Here is an 18,998-nt window from a genome sequence, read left to right as displayed (position 1 = left end):
GTATTTTTTAAGTTGGCCGAAATAGGTTCATGGAAAGGACCTTGTTCATAAGGTTTCTTATCTATGGATGTACCAGTCTGAGAAGAGTCATTCTTGTCTCCTTATAGATTTATGACTGAGATAAGGATATTCTCTAGACGTATCTGGTACTAATTACCCCAATAGTTGATGTCTATTGGTGAAGCAGAAAATCTGTGGTGTCTGTATAATGATCCTTGGGTTTTTTAGTATAAGATAATCAATAGAACATATGTATTGTTAAATATTATGAAGGACGTCAAGGCATCTGTTATCTTATATATTTCTCACTAGGAACGCATGTACTCCTAAAATATGATGGGAAGAATTTTAAGTATAGACTTTGTTAATGAGTCTCCGTTCATTGAAGGCGGTGTTATTTTAACTAACAATCAATCACCCGTGGAAGTGAGAGTACAAGGTCTATTATATTCTTATCAATACCATAAATTTGATAGTTTGGGAGATGTCTAAATTGGTACTTTAATGTCTATTCTTTAATTGGTACATGTATCAAAGTTAATCCCGGTAGCTCTGATTTAGGATTCCATATGTTATGTGTGTGGAATGTAAGATGAAGTCAGACCTGGACATTTAACCCTTACTAGTAATGATGCTAATAGTTTATGCAAAAGTGCGACCTAGGTATAAATAAGTAACACCAACAGCAGAAATGCATTCTGGGTAATACAGTGACATCACAGTCATTATCATATGTACACGCCTAACCGACAATGATTGGAAAACTCCAAGTTGGGAAGATGTGTCTAACTGATAAGTTTTTTATATAAACCACACACAAGAAAAAGAAAAGAAAAGAAAGAAAGGAGAGACGCCAGAAAAATCACAGTGATCAGAACGGACTTTAGAGTTGACTTCCCTTAGACTCTGCATATCATCTGCATTCGCGAGTAACGTATAACTTTATTATGTGTAGTATTCATTGAATTAATTGGCCTGATATTTAGTAACTCCCCGCTTTAGTGCGAAAGTATAATGTTAAAAGTGCTACATCAATATTATCACTATTCAGTATTGATGCATATTACTGAATAAAAGATCTAATATTGATGTTGGAGAAACTCTCTGATTGGAATATTCACATTCCATAGTCAATATCAGGCCTGATTAATTTATAAGTTGTGTCGCAATACTGCCTGATATCCGAGATTGATCATAGTTTGAGCAGAGCAAGGGTTCGCATCTATCCTAATCACTTTTGAGTTTACTGTGTCAACTGAGAGTATATCTCATAATTGTGGTCGAGACCGTTATATTACATTTTATGTTTGAGAGGTAATAAGGAACGCTGGTATTTGTGTTAGAGCCATCTAGTGGCGAATTTAGAGCACTACATATTATTGCGTGTTATTGCATATTATTGAATTTTATATTGACTAAGCTTTGATTGTATTCTAAGTTATTGTATAATAAATCATTTATATTTTTGCATAGACACTTGTACCATGTTTTACTGACTGCACAATATAATTAAACGACAAACTCTTTTTGAGGTGTTTTATATGTCCACCTCTAGTATCAATTCCCTTTGAAATTTTTCCTTAGATCCTTTCTTTTATATAAAGCATTTGCTTTATATCCCTGACAAGGTACTGCTGCTTTACCGTCTCATCATCAATGACCAAATCTCCCCTCTGCTCAACTTACAGGAATGTAGTTGGCATTGATGTAATCAGCGGCATCCTCCTCCTCGGTGGTAATGAGCTTCACCCGACTAAAGTCATCTACAGAGAAGAAGCAGGAATAAAGGCAAAATTTACTCCTCATCAAGAATACAAGACGTTTCTTTGTAATAATGATGGCTCAATAACCAGTGCGTACTTACTTGTGCCATATTGTACACAAGATCAGCCTGTCCCGCACAGTACAAATACCCAGACTGAGGCATACAGTACCGCCACCTATTCCTATATACCACATACACCCCTAGCATTGCACAGTGTACACAGAGGGCTGAAAGAGGACCCACTGTGCGTTGGAAATTGTTGCTTAAATCTTCTATATGTAATGTATAAGATATTAGTATATTACTGTATATACAGCCTGGTGAATGTACCAGAGTATACTGACAGACAGTGTGATTGACATGAAAACTTGTCATAGTTCATACTACCATCGCTATTGCTGCTTCTACTCACATGGCAATATGTTTGTATAGCGGTTTTTACATCTGTTTGCAGGGAGGTCAGCAGCGCAGTGTGGGATGTCCAGGCCAATCATTTTTAGCTCCTGGAGAAGACACAGAAATTGACACTTGAATATACACAGTCACTGAACTACCATCACTTCCATATGTACTCAAACCTAGGGCCGGACCTAGAGGACATCATTATGGGCAGTGTTTCTTGTGATGGCTGGTGGTTAGTGACCAAACTTTGTAGTAATATGTGAGAATGAAGTGCTATAAAGAGTCCATGCTCCCTGATCCAGACATGAATCTCTTTTTTTTTTATGGCTTATGCCTGGGGCAGAACTGTTTATCAGATGCAGAAAATTGATTAGACCGTCTTCTTCTGAGGTGACAATGATGAAATGTGGCTTATTATAAAAATCTATGGTTTGTGGGGTAAATGCATCAGACACTCATTTACCTCAAACTGCAGTGAGAACTTGTAGTCAGAATCTTTTGCCATGTCCACAATGTAGGAATCAAAGTCATCTAACTGCACAGGGCTTCCAGGACAAGGGAGAGAAGTGACATGATGGTGTCATTAATACAGATTCTTACTGATGCTAAAACATATCATAAGTTACTGACAATGAACGAAGTGCAATTCCCTGGTGACAAATTATTGCTGCTCCTCTGCCTCTGGTACAACCAGAGGGGGAACATCTAGATAGGGTGACAGCTCTAGTTTGACATTGATCTGACATCAGACAGCTTGACTCTTGTGGAGGAGAAAGCTACTGCTCTCTATGATTTCTCTGGCTGCAGCTGATAATCAGATTTATTAATTAAATATTGGCTGGTCACCTACTTGGTCAATTTCCGCTTCTTGAATCCATTCTTGCTCCTGAAATAGAAATATTAACATTTATTTAAAAAAGGAAAATGTAATCGACGTAGTCTGGTGACTGGTCACTGGGGGAAGGTCACTGACTTCTGGTTACAATCACTGGGTTTAGGTCACTAGGTCAGGTCACTGATCTCTATGTTGAGATCACTGGTCAGCGGGTGGAGTCACTGGAGAAAGGTCAATGAGAGCAATCACTTGTAACTAGTGACAGGTTACTAGTCACAGGTCACTACTCACTAGGGGCAGTCATTCGTAGAAGGTCTCTGTAATTTATTGTAAATCACTGGTTTCACTTCCCACTTAAAGTGGGTCACTGGGTGCAGTCATAGGTAACACACAGCACAGACCTTACATGGGTCTCCTACACTAGACTATGTGACTAAGAGTCGCAGGTTTCAGTGCTTCTGGAGATGTTACATTCTCCATGTATTCTCCAAATGCTCAATGAAAGGAGAGAAATAAGGTAAAAATGAGAAGTCTATTAGGAATGCTGCCAGGGTTGCTTTCTTAAATGAACACCCTGTTCTACAACCTACCATTGCAAATTTGTGGGATTCAAGAGGTTTTATATATGAAAACATAAATGTGTTCCGCTGATGGCTTTTAAGAAGAATGCTTGCATTCAATGACAACAAGCAGAGATCTTGAAAATAGTAAGGAATTGAAACATAAAAAAGTAGCAGAACCGTTCATGGTTTTTAGGTCTATTCTGAACTGTGGTTCAAAATGTGAAATTTCTCCTTAATCATCTGGTTGTGTGTGATTATTTATGAATGGATACCATGATATCCTCTTCCTGAATTTTCTGGTACAATTCGAAATTCATATTTCCAAAAATAAAGGTTAAGGTTATACACCATAGGCCCAAGCCTCAATACACTCTCCACTGTGTGCAACAATGACTGGGATAACTTCCACATGCTGGAGGCGCATTCCACTTTTGAGTCCACAGAAGTTTCCTCCAGTAATCATGTGACCGATAGCAAAAACTTCTTTGGGTCAGCAATATCAATCCTCCTCTAGAAGAATTCTTTTTTAATAAGATGTGAGGACAATGGAAATTGTGTTAGATCTTCTCCAATTGTTCATTATGTTTGACAGTGGAGACACTAATGGAGAACATAGTGGGTCATGAACCTGAATAGGGAAAATCTGACTTTGGAAGATAAGACTTGTTTGAGTGTTATTGTACTGATTGACCCTAAGTCACCTTAAAGAGTAACTATTCCCTGCCTGTGTTGCCCCAGCGCCATTCTCCTCTATCTGCTCAGAACCTCCCTGTTTGGTTAGTAAGTGCTGGGCCGATAAAGATGAATGCCGCAGCAATCAGCACCGAAATTAAGAGTACAGTGACCATCTGTGTCAGTGCTGATTGCTGCAGCACTGGTCTCCTCTGTCTGCCTAGCGCTTACTAACAGGGAAGTGCTGGGGAGCTAGAGAAGAATGATGCTTCAATGATAAGTGCTGCCAGAAAGACACATAGGGAAGGAACTTGGTAAAGTGCTGAATTTCTTTTAGTAAAATGTATCATAGACACGTGTAGGGAGACAGGGTCTAGGAGGGTGTGAGAGCAGAGGCAGGCTGAGAAGCCAAGCTATGCATTTTACAGTAAGCCATATTTACAGTTCAATTGAGCACTCAGGACAAATCCTCCTTAGCAGTGCTCAGTTAGAGAATTGCTAGGGGGTCAGGGCACTTTACTAATAAAATTACTCATATTTCCTTAATAAATTATTTTACAAAAACACATGACTGACAGTCCCCTACACTTAAAAAAAAAAATAAGTCTAAACAGTCCTGGCAGCCACAGCAGCGAATGGCACAGAAAATGTGTGGCCTTGGCAGCCTGATTATTTGGCCTTATCCTAAAGTTGGAGCTAACTCCCACACCTTTCAGTCTACTACAACTGTGTGTGATACTTCACAGTATAGGCTACTGTACATAGGGAATGCTGATCACTAGATCTCTAGATCATATCAATAGGCATCTGAGCGAGAGGCCATGCTTCAAGACAATGGAGGAGGAAAGAGGATTTTTTTTAACCTCTATTGTCTTATTTGGAGCAAGTACAATTTGAAAATGAGAGCTATGTTAGTTAATAAATGGTAAAACATCTTAGGCCCCTTTCACACGAGCGAGTTTTCCGCGTGGGTGCAATCGTGACGTGAACGCATAGCACCCGCACTGAATCCTGACCCATTTATTTGAAAGGGTCTATGTACATGAGCGTTTTTTTTTTCACGCATCAGTTCTGCGTTGCGTGAAAAACGCAGCATGTTCTATATTCTGCGTTTTTCACGCAGCCCTGGACCCATAGAAGTGAATGGGGCTTCAGTGAAAAATGCATTGCATCCGCAAGCAAGTTCACTGATGGTTGCTAGGAGATGTTTGTAAACCTTCAGTTTTTTATCAATTAAAAAAGCATCAAAACGCATTGCACACGTGCGGAAGAAACTGAACAACTAAACGTAGTCGTAGACAAAACTTACTGAACTTGCTTGCAAAATGGTGCAAAGTTTCACTGAACGCACCCTGAACGCATCCGGCCCCAATCCGTCACGCGCGTGTGAAAGAGGCCTTAAACATGTTGTCTGCTGGCATGTGGCGCTTAGTGACCATCACCCTCATGGATGGTGCAGGATTGGTGTGGTCAGATATCAAACTGACATTGTAAGGAGATTGTGTCATCAGTGCTGCCTTAATGCATCATAGAATTTAGTTTTTCCAGAGCAGAAATCATACTGCAGCCCTGCCCATTGTTTCTGTTCTACGGAATTGAGGCTTGTTGGGGTCATTTCATTTTATCTTTCTAATAAGCCATTTGAAAGACAATTAGATTCAAAGCAGATTCTTTTCAGGCCCATGTGGAAAGTTGTGTGGGAACTGGGTGTTAGATGTTTCAAGAATCAGCTATGAAAAGACACGGAAATGAAGAACGTATTTATACAGAACATGATTCACGCATTGTCTTTACCCACAGACTGTGAGAATATTGGACTTTAGTAAGAAAGGGAAAAGTGGTGACAAATAACGTACAAAATACTTTCTTATTGAATCTGACACTCAGTGCTGGGGTGGGGAAAGTATGACACACAGGGTCTCTGAAATAGACTGACCTAACTGGGCACTGCTGCTCCAGACAAACACTGCTACCTCTCTGGTAAAAGATTCTGGTAACACTAAAAAAGAAACAGAAATTCTCTTCAGGGTAATTGACTGGAAATACACAACAAAATTTCATGACAGATGACTGTTCCCACAGCAGCAACAGGGACAAATTCCTGTATGGTAGAACATCTATAGCACAGTCAAACTCTAACTTTACTAACCCTAATAGTACACCTACAATGTAAGTTACACATAAAGGGGTTCTCCAGGAATTAATAAAATGACTAAAAAATTATTAAATATTACTTTATGATAACTATATCCCCAAATACCTTTCATTAGTTAAAATGGCTCGATTTGTCTAATGAGCAATCATCAGGGGAAATAAAATGGCCGCTGTCCTATTATTACACACAAAACCCGTCCTAATCACACAGGAGGACAAGTTACTTCAGAACATTGAGCTGAAGAGCTGCCTCATCCTCCTCTCTGCTCTGCTTGTCAGGGATTATGATTCCTAATACAGTTGATAAGATCTTCAGCTGAATCTCTGTAGGAATTGACTTTTTGGGGAGGCAGCTGAAGTACAGCATAATCCCTGACAAATAGAGCAGAGAGGAGGATGAGGCAGCTCTATAGCCCAGTGTTCTGAAGTAACTTGTCCTCCTGTATGATTAGGACAGGTATTGTGTGTAATAATAGGACAGAAGCCATTTTATTTCCCCTGATAATTGATCACCAGACAAATCAAGCCATTATAACTAATTTGAGAATATATTTATTTATAATAAAGTAATATTTAAGTATTTTCATTCATTTTAATTTATGAGTTACCAGATATCCCCTTTAAATGAACACTAACTTTTCATATCACTATATATGAACCGTTGTAATATATCTTATAAGAGCTGAAGAGTGAGAGACACAGAGGCTACAGCATCTAATATTGTTTTACTGCGTCACAGCTACTGGTTTCATATCTACACTGCTCAGAACTTCTCTATATTGTGTTCCACGCTCTCTTACTTCTCTGCATATGAAAGACAGTGATAGGGGAGCAGTATCTCCTCTGTGTACAGTGTATGGGAGACATCATAGCAGCTAGTCTCTACCTACTAGCTCAGCAGAACTGAGAATCAGAGATGGGTCAGACATAGTGTTATTCCTTATGCACACATGTGACAACTTATTGCCTATAATCCAAAACTGTAATCCTACTAACCTGGAGATAAATCTGCATTGTAGCCTAACTATAACCCTAAGAACCCTAACCATAATTAATTGTAAAGGCCATTTACTTTGTAGCTTAACCTACCAACTCTTACCCTTCTATCCCTAATAGGGTTTTAAACTTAAAGGGGTTGTTCATCTTCTGCGAGTCCTTTGGCAGACCCCTCCCCCATGGCCAGAACTGTGGAGGAAGCATTCTTGTCTGCTCCCCACTGCTAGTTCTGCAGCTCCTTTACTCCACTGCTGCTGCAGCACTTGGTTCACCCATTGTCAACATCCATTTGACGCTGATGCAGCCAATGACTGGCTGCAGCAGTGAACTGCCCCCCACCCTTGCATCATGTGACTGATTGAGGTGACCCCTGGCCAGCAAGGACAACCTTTTTTTAACAGCAGTTAGCAGTTGTGGACTATAGGCACAACAGACAGGAGATCATTCATCAACCTCTATCGGAGAGTTTTTTAGACATTTATGGGTTTTATGGACATTTTTTCGACATTTATGTTTTTTTTTTTTTTACACTGTTCCCTATGTGATAAAATTGTCCTGTTACCTTAATTCTCCAGGTCAGTACATTACAACGATACCACATATGTATAGCTTTTCTTGCGTTTTAATAATGAAAAAAAAAGAAAAACCTTAAAAAATCATTTATTTCTTTTCATTGCTATATTCTGACCCCTATAACTTTTTTGTAGTTATATGTACAGAGCTGTATATGTGTATATTTTGTATGTTTATGTATGTTGATTATGGGGAAAGGGGGGTGTTTTGTATTTTAAATTTTTTTTTTTATATTTCTAAACACAATTTTTTTCCTTTTTGTTAAGTCACCCTGGATGACTATAACTGGTAATCATTAGATTGCCAATAGTGTTCTGTGGTGGCTATATAGCCATCATAGAACACACAATTTACTATATAACAATATAGTGCTGCCACCTGCTGGCCTGCATTGGTATATTCCAGAATTAGCTATCGGACCCTTCTTACTGGCTTATAACAGGTTTCCCCATCTCAATCAGGAAATGCCATTACGGGTGCAGGAGAAAAACACAGCTCAGACGCCGTGGTCACATTTCTCTATGGCATCTGAGGGGTTAAATGTATGCGCTCAGCTTACGGCTTACGGCATACATCCACCCCGGGTCTCTGCTGTTTGAAACAGCAGGAAACCAGGCGGCTATGGCATCCACTGCACGCGCAAGCGGGAGCCATTTTTGAAGTGGTGACTTCCACTGTATATATATGGCGGAGGTCACCAAGGGGTTAAACAGCCAGGACAGGAAGTAGAATACAGGGAGTGACTTCAAAAAAATGATATCCGGAAAACCAATCACCCATTTTCGTAAGAAAAATTACATATAACATTCACATATAGGTTATTAATATGTGATTTAAAAAAAATTGGTGGAAGTGTCCCTTTAAGTCCTGTAACCCTCAGCATCAATGTGAACTTGAATAATTCTACAGAACAGAATAAGAGCTACTGTATTATAGATAATCATTTTTGGCCCTGTGGGTAGCAAGTAATGCAATGAGGAAGCTACTGGGTGTGAGGCCGGAACCTCACTAATCCACGGCAAAAGCGCATCACACAAATATCCTTACAAAGACGGGTCAGAGCAGTAAATGTAAAAGGCCTACCACATCCCCTAGTCTAACTCTTCTCCATTTACTCCATCTCATCCTCAACCTCCTCCTTTAGAGCCTGAGCACTACAGATATTGGCTGCTGACAGGATCATACAGCTTTATATATACTGTTAAGAAGGCCGGACCATTGAACAAAATAAGCACTTTTAGCTTTTTTTGTTATCTTGGTTGTTGCTGTGTAATTTATGATTTTGTTTGTATATGTAAAGCGTTGTGGAATATATTAGTGCTACGGTACATAAATAAAGATTATCATTATTATTAAATTGAGAAAGGGTAATAAACATTAAATAATAAATAATTAAGAAAGTGCCCATAAAGGTGAACTCCAAACATACATGGGACATGACAGCTGCCGTTATGTACTACAGTGTCTGTAAAGATAAGATCCACGTGTATGGAACACTACAGAGGCTGAAGAGCTGACAACGTGCAGGAAAACAGCAAAAACTCTAATATACATTGGTAGAAATCACTACCTATAATAGTTGTAAGTCTAAGAACCTTACTTACCTCATTATCTCAATTTTCCATGGCTAATATTCACATAATAGGTGTCCATACAAGGTGCGGCCTGGCCACAGGATCCACAAGTGGATTACCACCAATTGCTAGGCTGCACCTATACTTGCCATTGTTTCAAATAGTAAGAACAGGTTCAGCCGAGCAATTAGCAGAAATCCACATGCAGATCATATAACTGGGCCACAATGTGTATGGGCACCCTAGGGCAAGTATGTGGACTGGTCTCCTCATTAACAACTTTAGGAGTTTCAGCCCCACCCATTACAAACAAGTTCTTGAAGTCCAGTGCACAGGCATTGCCAAATACTGGTAGTAGTGTGGATCATACTGAAACGCTCAGTGACTGTAAAGGTAGCACTGTCAAAGGATGCTTCCTCTGCCATATGCTAGTTTGGATCTGCCCCGGTCACCTTTAAGTGCCATTATTGTGAAGAAGAAGCATCTAGAAGTAACAACAGCTCAGTCACAGAGTGGGGCCAACAAGTGCTGAAGTGCGTGGTGTGTAGATCCCAATCTCCTGTTACATCACTCATTCTATAATTCCTAACTGGGTCTAGAAGTGACATCAGCACAAGAAATAGGTTTCCACGTTGAAGTAGCTTTACACAAGCCTAAGATCACCATGCACTATGCCAAGCCTGGATTGGCATAAAACATGAAGTCACGGGAAATGTGATCACCGGAGTGATGAATCTACCTCCTGTGAAAGATGGTGGAGGAGGGGGTGGTTATCAAGAGCTGTTTTACAGGGTTCGGGCCCTCATTTCCAGTAAAGGGTAAAATAAATTCTACAGCATACATTTTACACAATTGGCACTTACATATTTGTGGTTAAAGATATTGTGTGACGGTGTCCCTGTGTGGAAACCTAGTGTATCTAACCCTAACAACCTCTCCCCTACGTCTAGTCCTGCTTAATTATCGTTATCCTTAATCCCAAAATATTCAACCGAATAAATACATTCCCTGAGTCTCTAAACATCATAAATCCCACAGCCTTCTCTTCTTCACTATAAATACATATGGGAAATCCCCTTAAAGGGGTTGTCTGGGTTCAGAGCTGAACACGGACATATCCCCATTTTCGGCCAGGCAGCCCCCCTGATTTAAGCATCATAGCATTTCATGCAATTCAGCGCAGGGCAAGGGCTCTTTTTTGCTTATAACAACACACTGCTAGGCGAAGGCTTCCGCCTAGCAGTGTTCCTGGTGACATCACCAGATGGTCAGGCTTTAGCGCTGCGCTGCCCTAACCGTTTTACAGGCTAGGGCAGTGCTAAACCCGCCCATCAGAGCCGGTGGCATCACCGGGCTCACTGCTGGGTGGAAGCCTTTGCCTAGCAGTCCTTATTGAGAGCCCGGTATGTCACCGGATCTGCAGAAAATTACTTTGCCCTGCGTGATTCAGCGCAGGGTAAAAGAGCATCGGAGCATGAAATACTCCAATGCTTATATTAGTGGGGCTGCCTGGGTGAAAATGTGGGTATGTCCGCGTTCAGCTCTGAACCCAGACAACCCATTTAACAATTGTGGTGTCTTTCTTTGAACTTTCTCTAACTCCAATTTACTTTCTATCATGGACACATAATCAAGCTTTCAGTAGACCATATTCTTGTCTCTCTAGATGTCATACCGATTCTAGTACAACTTAGCGTTACTTGTTGCAGACTGGCATTCTGCACTATTATATAGCTTATCGCTAATAATTACTCCAAAATCCTTCACCAAGGCTAAAATAGTTAAAATGTGTAACCTTATATTTATCAGTATTAACCCTGAACTGCTACATCAGGCTGAACTTTTAGCCACTTTATATAGGAACCTCCATCGGAACAACACATCCTCAATTGTCTCAATAACATTTAAAACCTTGGTGTCATCTGCAAATACTGACAAAGGTCCAATTTGTGCCCCATTTATACAGAGGTTAATCAGTTGCAGTCAACGGACAGATCATTATGTATTCTTACAACATTAGTGAAAGATCATATAAATCATATATCACAACACTTTAAATATAGTACAGTGTGATAGCCAATGCTGAATCCAGTAATGAATGCTCACAAAGGATTATGACATTATAGTGTATTCTCCACTGATGAATCACCGCAGACACATTGTGAATGGGGGGCACAAAGTATGGAGGTAATGGACAACACCAATCAACACCATTTCATATGTTTCTTCTTAGTGATATTTAACAAAATGTTAATCTAATGCTTAAAAGAATAAAAATGACTTACCACGGGTTAATATAAAAAGCCAAGAGGTAGTCAGTCCACAGACAGGAGGGCAGGAGGGTTAGGAAAGCAAAGATGCTCCGACGCCTGTGAGTGTTAATAAGCCAGGACAGAAAAATGAGGTTAGAAGAAAGTCTGAAAAAATTAAAAGTGTGAGTCACTATATACAAATATACCAAGAATAGAGAGTAGTAATTGGGGGTGCACCGCCAATGAGGTGAGGTGAGACAAATGGCAGCACCAGGTAGGGGCAAGAGGGGGGCAGCGGAAGGGCCTTGGGCAATGATCGCTTCCATTGTGGAAACGCTCATCTCTACATATTCAACTACATCGCTACGGGGGTAAGGGAGCAATATCTCCCTGGGCCACCATTTCCTCTAATAGGCTTTAGTCCTAGCTCTTGTAGTCTATCAGAGGCCGGTGTCATTATTATGACACTGCCTGAGCTGGGCTGCATAGAGCTCAGGGCACAGACTAGAAAATGTCTGTTTCTTGCACTGCATCATTGACAGCAGAATGGAGGAAAGTTTTTTTTATTTGTCAGCATGCTGTTGGGCCACAATGTGGTGGGGGTTATTATTTTGTAACTGGAGAAAGCACTATGGGGACATTGCGGCAGTAAAAAGAAGCATTTTTATACTGGCATACATTATAAGGGGGATACTATGTGGACATCCCTTCTACCGGGGGCACTAAAAGGGGGTCGTTTTTTGTACCGACACACGTTATAAGAAAGCATTTTTTGTACTGGCACACATACTAAAATTGCCGTTATAAGGACATTTGTTCTACAGGGGGCACTTAAAGGATTTTCTTTTGTACTGGCACTCGTTATAAGTGAGCATTTTTTGTATTGGCACACATAAGGGGGTATTTTTGTACTGCTACACACTATAAGGGAGCATTTTTGTACTAGCACACATTACAGGGAGAATTATTACTTCTGGGGGAAAATGAAGGACATTCTTACTATTGGGTGCACTGTTACCACATAGTGCACTCTGCCAGAGAATTATTACTATTGGTGGGACTTTTGGGAGGACTGTTACATTTGGAGGCACCCTAGCATAGTATCAGCTTAGCACAATTATTTTGGAGGACACCATGTTTACAGCACTATAAGTTTCAGAGACACTATTTGCTGGGCACAGGTATTTTTATGGCACTGTATGCCAATAATTAAGGCGCACTATCTGTGTGGTAATAGTATTTTCAGGGGGACTATTTCTGCAGTAAAGCATTGGGGAGCACAGCGGGCACAGAATCGTGGGTGGCAGGATGGGGTGTTCAGGAGGTGGGGAGAAGGATGCAAAAGTAGTTGTCTCACTCTGCAGAGACAAGAGATGGCTGAATGAAATCATCATGACAGTCTTGTCTGTATAGGGAAGATAAAAAAAGAGCATGTTTACATCAGAGGAGACATCACTGGATGTAAGAGGTATATGGCGCTGTATTACCCTGGATGTTTTGTAGAGGCATATATGGAATGCTTTCCAAGGATGCCTTTAACAATAGAGTTGGAGGGAGGGGTTAGGTTAAGAAATTGGCTATGGAAGGGAGGGGGGTTTCAGTTTTTGCCTCGGGCAGCAGAAAGTCTAGATGCACCCCTGGTATTAATGCCAGCACTGTACCTCTATATACAAATATACCAAGTACAGAGAGTAATAATGACAGGACTGAACCTCTATATACAAATATATCCAGTACAGAGAATAGTAATGACAGGATTGTACCTCTATATACAAATATACCAAGTACAGAGAGTAATAATGACAGCACTGTACCACTACAGTGGCGGAAATAATTATTTGACCCCTCACTGATTTTGTAAGTTTGTCCAATGACAAAGAAATGAAAAGTCTCAGAACAGTATCATTTCAATGGTAGGTTTATTGTAACAGTGGCAGATAGCACATCAAAAGGAAAATCGAAAAAATAACTTTAAATAAAAGATAGCAACTGATTTGCATTTCATTGAGTGAAATAAGTATTTGAACCCCTACCAACCATTAAGAGTTCTGGCTCCCAAAGAGTGGTTAGACACTTCTACTCAATTAGTCACCCTCATTAAGGACACCTGTCTTAACTAGTCACCTGTATAAAAGACACCTGTCCACAGAATCAATCAATCAAGCAGACTCCAAACTCTCCAACATGGGAAAGACCAAAGAGCTGTCCAAGGATGTCAGAGACAAAATTGTAGACCTGCACAAGGCTGGAATGGGCTACAAAACCATTAGCAAGAAGCTGGGAGAGAAGGTGACAACTGTTGGTGCGATTGTTCGAAAATGGAAGGAGCACAAAATGACCATCAATCGACCTCGCTCTGGGGCTCCACGCAAGATCTCACCTCGTGGGGTGTCAATGGTTCTGAGAAAGGTGAAAAAGCATCCTAGAACTACACGGGAGGAGTTAGTTAATGACCTCAAATTAGCAGGGACCACAGTCACCAAGAAGACCATTGGAAACACATTACACCGCAATGGATTAAAATCCTGCAGGGCTCGCAAGGTCCCCCTGCTCAGGAAGGCACATGTGCAGGCCCGTCTGAAGTTTGCCAATGAACACCTGAATCATTCAGAGAGTGACTGGGAGAAGGTGCTGTGGTCTGATGAGACCAAAATAGAGCTCTTTGGCATTAACTCAACTCGCTGTGTTTGGAGGAAGAAAAATGCTGCCTATGACCCCCAAAACACCGTCCCCACCGTCAAGCATGGGGGTGGAAACATTTTGCTTTGGGGGTGTTTTTCTGCTAAGGGCACAGGACAACTTATTCGCATAAACGGGAAAATGGACGGAGCCATGTATCGTGAAATCCTGAGCGACAACCTCCTTCCCTCTGCCAGGAAACTGAAAATGGGTCGTGGATGGGTGTTCCAGCACGACAATGACCCAAAACATACAGCAAAGGCAACAAAGGAGTGGCTCAAGAAGAAGCACATTAAGGTCATGGAGTGGCCTAGTCAGTCTCCGGACCTTAATCCAATCGAAAACCTATGGAGGGAGCTCAAGCTCAGAGTTGCACAGAGACAGCCTCGAAACCTTAGGGATTTAGAGATGATCTGCAAAGAGGAGTGGACCAACATTCCTCCTAAAATGTGCGCAAACTTGGTCATCAATTACAAGAAACGTTTGACCTCTGTGCTTGCAAACAAGGGTTTTTCCACCAAGTATTAAGTCTTTTTTTGTTAGAGGGTTCAAATACTTATTTCACTCAATGAAATGCAAATCAGTTGCTATCTTTTATTTAAAGTTATTTTTTCGATTTTCCTTTTGATGTGCTATCTGCCACTGTTACAATAAACCTACCATTGAAATGATACTGTTCTGAGACTTTTCATTTCTTTGTCATTGGACAAACTTACAAAATCAGTGAGGGGTCAAATAATTATTTCCGCCACTGTATATACAAATATACCAAGTACAGAGAATAGTAATGACAGGACTGTACCTCTATATACAAATATACCAAGAACAGAGAGTAATAATGACAGGACTGTACCACTATATATAAATATACCAAGAATAGAGAGTAATAATGACAGGACTGTACCACTATATATACAGGGAGTGCAGAATTATTAGGCAAGTTGTATTTTTGAGGATTAATTTTATTATTTAACAAAAACCATGTTCTCAATGAACCCAAAAAACTCATTAATATCAAAGCTGAATATTTTTGGAAGTAGTTTTTAGTTTGTTTTTAGTTTTAGCTATTTTAGGGGGATATCTGTGTGTGCAGGTGACTATTACTGTGCATAATTATTAGGCAACTTAACAAAAAACAAATATATACCCATTTCAATTATTTATTTTTACCAGTGAAACCAATATAACATCTCAACATTCACAAATATACATTTCTGACATTCAAAAACAAAACAAAAACAAATCAGTGACCAATATAGCCACCTTTCTTTGCAAGGACACTCAAAAGCCTGCCATCCATGGATTCTATCAGTGTTTTGATCTGTTCACCATCAACATTGCGTGCAGCAGCAACCACAGCCTCCCAGACACTGTTCAGAGAGGTGTACTGTTTTCCCTCCTTGTAAATCTCACATTTGATAATGGACCACAGGTTCTCAATGGGGTTCAGATCAGGTGAACAAGGAGGCCATGTCATTAGATTTTCTTCTTTTATACGCTTTCTTGCCAGCCACGCTGTGGAGTATTTGGACGCGTGTGATGGAGCATTGTCCTGCATGAAAATCATGTTTTTCTTGAAGGATGCAGACTTCTTCCTGTACCACTGCTTGAAGAAGGTGTCTTCCAGAAACTGGCAGTAGGACTGGGAGTTGAGCTTGACTCCATCCTCAACCCGAAAAGGCCCCACAAGCTCATCTTTGATGATACCAGCCCAAACCAGTACTCCACCTCCACCTTGCTGGCATCTGAGTCGGACTGGAGCTCTCTGCCCTTTACCAATCCAGCCACGGGCCCATCCATCTGGCCCATCAAGACTCACTCTCATTTCATCAGTCCATAAAACCTTAGAAAAATCAGTCTTGAGATATTTCTTGGCCCAGTCTTGACGTTTCAGCTTGTGTGTCTTGTTCAGTGGTGGTTGTCTTTCAGCCTTTCTTACCTTGGCCATGTCTCTGAGTATTGCACACCTTGTGCTTTTGGGCACTCCAGTGATGTTGCAGCTCTGAAATATGGCCAAACTGGTGGCAAGTGGCATCTTGGCAGCTGCACGCTTGACTTTTCTCAGTTCATGGGCAGTTATTTTGCACCTTGGTTTTTCCACACGCTTCTTGCGACCCTGTTGACTATTTTGAATGAAACGCTTGATTGTTTGATGATCACGCTTCAGAAGCTTTGCAATTTTAAGAGTGCTGCATCCCTCTGCAAGATATCTCACTATTTTTGACTTTTCTGAGCCTGTCAAGTCCTTCTTTTGACCCATTTTGCCAAAGGAAAGGATTATGCACACCTAATATAGGGTGTTGATGTCATTAGACCACACCCCTTCTCATTACAGAGATGCACATCACCTAATATGCTTAATTGGTAGTAGGCTTTCGAGCCTATACAGCTTGGAGTAAGACAACATGCATAAAGAGGATGATGTGGTCAAAATACTCATTTGCCTAATAATTCTGCACGCAGTGTAAATATACCAAGAATAGAGAGTAATAATGACAGGACTCTGTATCTATATTCAAATATAATAAGTACAGAGAGTAATAATGACAGGATTGTACCTCTATATGCAAATCTACCAAGTACAGAGAATAGTAATGACAGGACTGTACCTCTATATACAAATATACCAAGTACAGAGAGTAATAATAACAGGACTCTACCTCTATATACAAATATACCAAGTGCAGAGAATAGTAAAGCCAGCACTGTACCTCTATATACAAATATACCAAGTACAGAGAGTAATAATGACAGGACTGTGTATCTATATACAAATATACCAAGTACAGAGAGTAATAATAACAGGACTGCACCTCTATATACAAATATACTAAGTACAGAGAATAGTAATGCCAGCACTGTACCTCTATATACAAATATACCAAGTACAGAGAGTAATATTGACAGGACTGTACCTCCATATACAAATATACCAAGTACAGAGAGTAATAATGACAGGACTGTACATCTATATACAAATATACCAAGTACAGAGAGCAATAATGACAGGACTGTACCACTATATATAAATATACCAAGAATAGAGAGTAATAATGACAGGACTGTGTATCTATATTCAAATATAATAAGTACAGTCAGTAATAATGACAGGACTGTACCTCTATATACAAATATATCAAGTGCAAAGAGTAATAATGACAGACCTATACCTCTATATACAAATATACCAAGTACAGAGAGTAATAATGACAGGACTGTACCTCTATATACAAATATACCAAGTACAGAGAGTAATAATGACAGGACTGTACCACTATACGGTATATAAATATACCAAGAATAGAGAGTAATAATGACAGGACTGTGTATCTATATTCAAATATAATAAGTACAGAGAGTAATAATGACAGGATTGTACCTCTATATGCAAATCTACCAAGTACAGAGAATAGTAATGACAGGACTGTACCTCTATATACAAATATACCAAGTACAGAGAGTAATAATAACAGGACTCTACCTCTATATACAAATATACCAAGTGCAGAGAATAGTAATGCCAGCACTGTACCTCTATATACAAATATACCAAGTACAGAGAGTAATAATGACAGGACTGTGTATCTATATACAAATATACCAAGTACAGAGAGTAATAATAACAGGACTGCACCTCTATATACAAATATACTAAGTACAGAGAATAGTAATGCCAGCACTGTACCTCTATATACAAATATACCAAGTACAGAGAGTAATATTGACAGGACTGTACCTCCATATACAAATATACCAAGTACAGAGAGTAATAATGACAGGACTGTACATCTATATACAAATATACCAAGTACAGAGAGTAATAATAACAGGACTGCACCTCTATATACAAATATACTAAGTACAGAGAATAGTAATGCCAGCACTGTACCTCTATATACAAATATACCAAGTACAGAGAGTAATATTGACAGGACTGTACCTCCATATACAAATATACCAAGTACAGAGAGTAATAATGACAGGACTGTACATCTATATACAAATATACCAAGTACAGAGAGCAATAATGACAGGACTGTACCACTATATATAAATATACCAAGAATAGAGAGTAATAATGACAGGACTGTGTATCTATATTCAAATATAATAAGTACAGTCAGTAATAATGACAGGACTGTACCTCTATATACAAATATATCAAGTGCAAAGAGTAATAATGACAGACCTATACCTCTATATACAAATATACCAAGTACAGAGAGTAATAATGACAGGACTGTACCTCTATATACAAATATACCAAGTACAGAGAGTAATAATGACAGGACTGTACCACTATACGGTATATAAATATACCAAGAATAGAGAGTAATAATGACAGGACTGTGTATCTATATTCAAATATAATAAGTACAGAGAGTAATAATGACAGGATTGTACCTCTATATGCAAATCTACCAAGTACAGAGAATAGTAATGACAGGACTGTACCTCTATATACAAATATACCAAGTACAGAGAGTAATAATAACAGGACTCTACCTCTATATACAAATATACCAAGTGCAG

At 39.7% G+C, this 18,998-nt stretch overlaps 1 protein-coding gene across 4 annotated transcripts in view; it reads right to left on the bottom strand.

The window, feature by feature from the left end:
• The window catches only part of PTPRO (protein tyrosine phosphatase receptor type O), a 127,168-nt gene that overhangs the window by 15,333 nt on the left and 92,837 nt on the right, over window positions 1-18,998 (bottom strand). For 2 of the 4 annotated variants that reach the window (XM_040435111.1, XM_040435138.1), the window contains 5 exons: window positions 11,820-11,903; window positions 3,018-3,053; window positions 2,631-2,712; window positions 2,178-2,268; window positions 1,687-1,763 (listed from right to left, as the gene is read on the bottom strand). In XM_040435111.1, the coding sequence (XP_040291045.1) occupies window positions 1,687-1,763; window positions 2,178-2,268; window positions 2,631-2,712; window positions 3,018-3,053; window positions 11,820-11,903 (370 nt within the window). Of the gene's footprint in view, window positions 1-1,686; window positions 1,764-2,177; window positions 2,269-2,630; window positions 2,713-3,017; window positions 3,054-6,173; window positions 6,237-11,819; window positions 11,904-18,998 lie in introns of all 4 variants that reach the window. The other 2 variants (XM_040435120.1, XM_040435129.1) reach the window with 2 other exon arrangements.

This window comes from Bufo bufo, chromosome 1 (assembly GCF_905171765.1).
Source record: "Bufo bufo chromosome 1, aBufBuf1.1, whole genome shotgun sequence".
Classification (NCBI taxonomy): Eukaryota; Metazoa; Chordata; class Amphibia; order Anura; family Bufonidae; genus Bufo; species Bufo bufo.
The sequence above is the reverse complement of the archived record's forward strand: the minus strand, read 5'-3'. Positions and strand labels throughout refer to the sequence as shown.